Source organism: Apteryx rowi, unplaced genomic scaffold, assembly GCF_003343035.1.
Source record: "Apteryx rowi isolate R43461 unplaced genomic scaffold, aptRow1 scaffold_259, whole genome shotgun sequence".
Taxonomy (NCBI): Eukaryota; Metazoa; Chordata; class Aves; order Apterygiformes; family Apterygidae; genus Apteryx; species Apteryx rowi.
Window position 1 is genome coordinate 223181 of NW_020448963.1, and position 1887 is coordinate 225067.

The 1887-nt window shown below is 63.5% G+C and overlaps 1 protein-coding gene across 1 annotated transcript; it reads left to right on the top strand.

Moving 5' to 3' along the window:
* Positions 1-225: 225 nt before the first annotated feature.
* CDA (cytidine deaminase) lies at positions 226-1823 on the top strand. Its single transcript, XM_026067365.1, has 4 exons — positions 226-381; positions 640-751; positions 906-963; positions 1111-1823. The coding sequence occupies exons 1-4, from the start codon at positions 237-239 to the stop codon at positions 1222-1224; spliced, it is 429 nt and encodes a 142-aa protein (XP_025923150.1). The 5' UTR covers positions 226-236; the 3' UTR covers positions 1225-1823.
* Positions 1824-1887: the final 64 nt, after the last annotated feature.

The window sequence follows — 1887 nt, forward strand, 5'->3', positions numbered from 1 at the left end:
GGGGCCTAAATAAGAGGAAAAAGGGGGGAAAAAAACGGTGTCGGGGGGGGAGAAACGGGGAACGGGAGGGCCGGGCCTCGGCGGCTTCCCGCGGTCTCGCTCGGCTTCCCGCGGCGCCGAGCGGGTTCCCACGGCGTCGGCGGAAACGTTTTTCCGGGCCCGGCCCCCGCGACGGGGGCGGGGGGGGGAAGCCGGGGAAATATTTAACCACGGGGCGCGGGGAAGGCGGCGGGGCGATGGAGCGGGGCTGCCCGCCGGAGGCCGAGCGCCTCGGGGCGCTGCTGCGGCGCAGCCGGGAGGCCAAGGCGGCCGCTTACTGCCCCTACAGCCGCTTCGCCGTGGGCGCCGCGTTGCTCACCGCCGGCGGCCACATCTTCTCCGGTAAGCGCCCGCGAGGCTCCATGCGGCGAGCTGGTTTTTTCCCTTTTTTTTTTCCTCCTTTTCCCTTCTTTTTATTTTCCTGCTGGAGAAAAAGGGGGAAAAAAAAAAGCCTCGAAGTTCGCTCGCGAGCGCCGAAGCGTTTCGGCCGATTCGCCCGGCTCGGCGGGTTTTTCCGCCCCGCGAGCGGCTCGAAGCCGGCAGCGTTAGTTTTAAGGGGGGGGAATGAACCCCCCCCTCCCTTTCCCCGCTTTTCCGTAGGCTGCAACGTGGAAAACGCCTGCTACAGCCTGGGTGTGTGCGCCGAGCGCACGGCCATCCAGAAAGCCGTCTCCGAGGGTCACACCAGCTTCAAGGCCATGGCCATCGCCAGGTAAGGCGCTGCGCGGGGGGGCTTTCGCGCCTCCCCTCGGTTTTGGGGGGGGGGATGCTGCCCCCGAAACGGCTTCGCCCCCAAAGGGGCCGGAGACGAGGGGGCCGGTTCCCGTTGTCCGGCCTCAGCTTCGTCCCYGCTTCTCCTTGGCCAGCGACCTCGAGGACGACTTCATCGTGCCCTGCGGCGCCTGCAGGCAGGTCATGCGAGAGGTAAGCGGCCCCCCCCAAAAAGCGCCGTTCCCGCAGCGTTGGGCGCCCGCRGGAAAATCCKGGGYGCCRTTCCCACGGCGCCGGGAAGGGGGCCGGGTTTTGCCCCCCTCGCCGATTTTGTCGCCTTCCCCCTCCCACCCCCCCAAGTTCGGCAAGGACTGGGACGTGTACCTCACCAAACCCGACGGCACCTACGTCGTCAAGAGGCTGGAGGAGCTTTTGCCGCTCTCCTTCGGGCCGGAGGACCTGAGGAAGCTGTGATTTTTTTGGGGGGGGGAGGTGGGTGGAGAGGGAGACACCAAAGCTACGCTCGCTGCCGCCGGCCGGATCCGTAAATCACGCAGAGCCGTAAGTTTGGGAAAAAYGCAAAGCCGCGACTCGGAAAAATGCTGAATTCTTCAATTTTGACCAAGAAGGGAAAGCRAAAAGGAAAGGTTTCATAAATCCCAGGGTTGTTAATAAGCTATAGACTGTGGCGTACGGGCAATCCGGATTGTGCAATTTATTGCGACCGGGCTGTCGTCACCTCAAGCGCGTCCTCTGCTCATTGATCGCCGGCTTCTGTTCCTTGCTTTTCTTTCTGTCCGAAGGCATGGACGGGGAGGGGAGATTTTGGGGGGCTTTGGGGGAGTAACGCAGCGGGTTTCGGTTTCCAGGGCAATGCCACTTTGTGACTGTCCTTTTAATTAAATGATGTGCAATGAAAAAAAAAATTTTGGATTAATTTTCTAATTAAAAGGGAGGGCGGTGCACGGGGGGGGGCTGTGCACGGGACCGTGCACCATGCAGCGCCCTGGCCGTGCACGGGGCTGTACATGGGGCCGTGCACGGGGCCGTGCACAGGACCATGCACCACGCAGCGCCCTGGCCGTGCACGGGGCCGTGCACAGGACCATGCACCACGCAGCACCGTGGCCGTGCCCC

Bases quoted from the DNA above. Each gene is read 5' to 3' on its own strand.
- CDA (XM_026067365.1), top strand. From the start codon at position 237: ATGGAGCGGGGCTGCCCGCCGGAGGCCGAGCGCCTCGGGGCGCTGCTG. The intron at 752-905 runs GTAAGGCGCTGC...CTCCTTGGCCAG, and splicing joins AAGGCCATGGCCATCGCCAG to CGACCTCGAGGACGACTTCA. The intron at 964-1,110 runs GTAAGCGGCCCC...CACCCCCCCAAG, and splicing joins GCAGGCAGGTCATGCGAGAG to TTCGGCAAGGACTGGGACGT.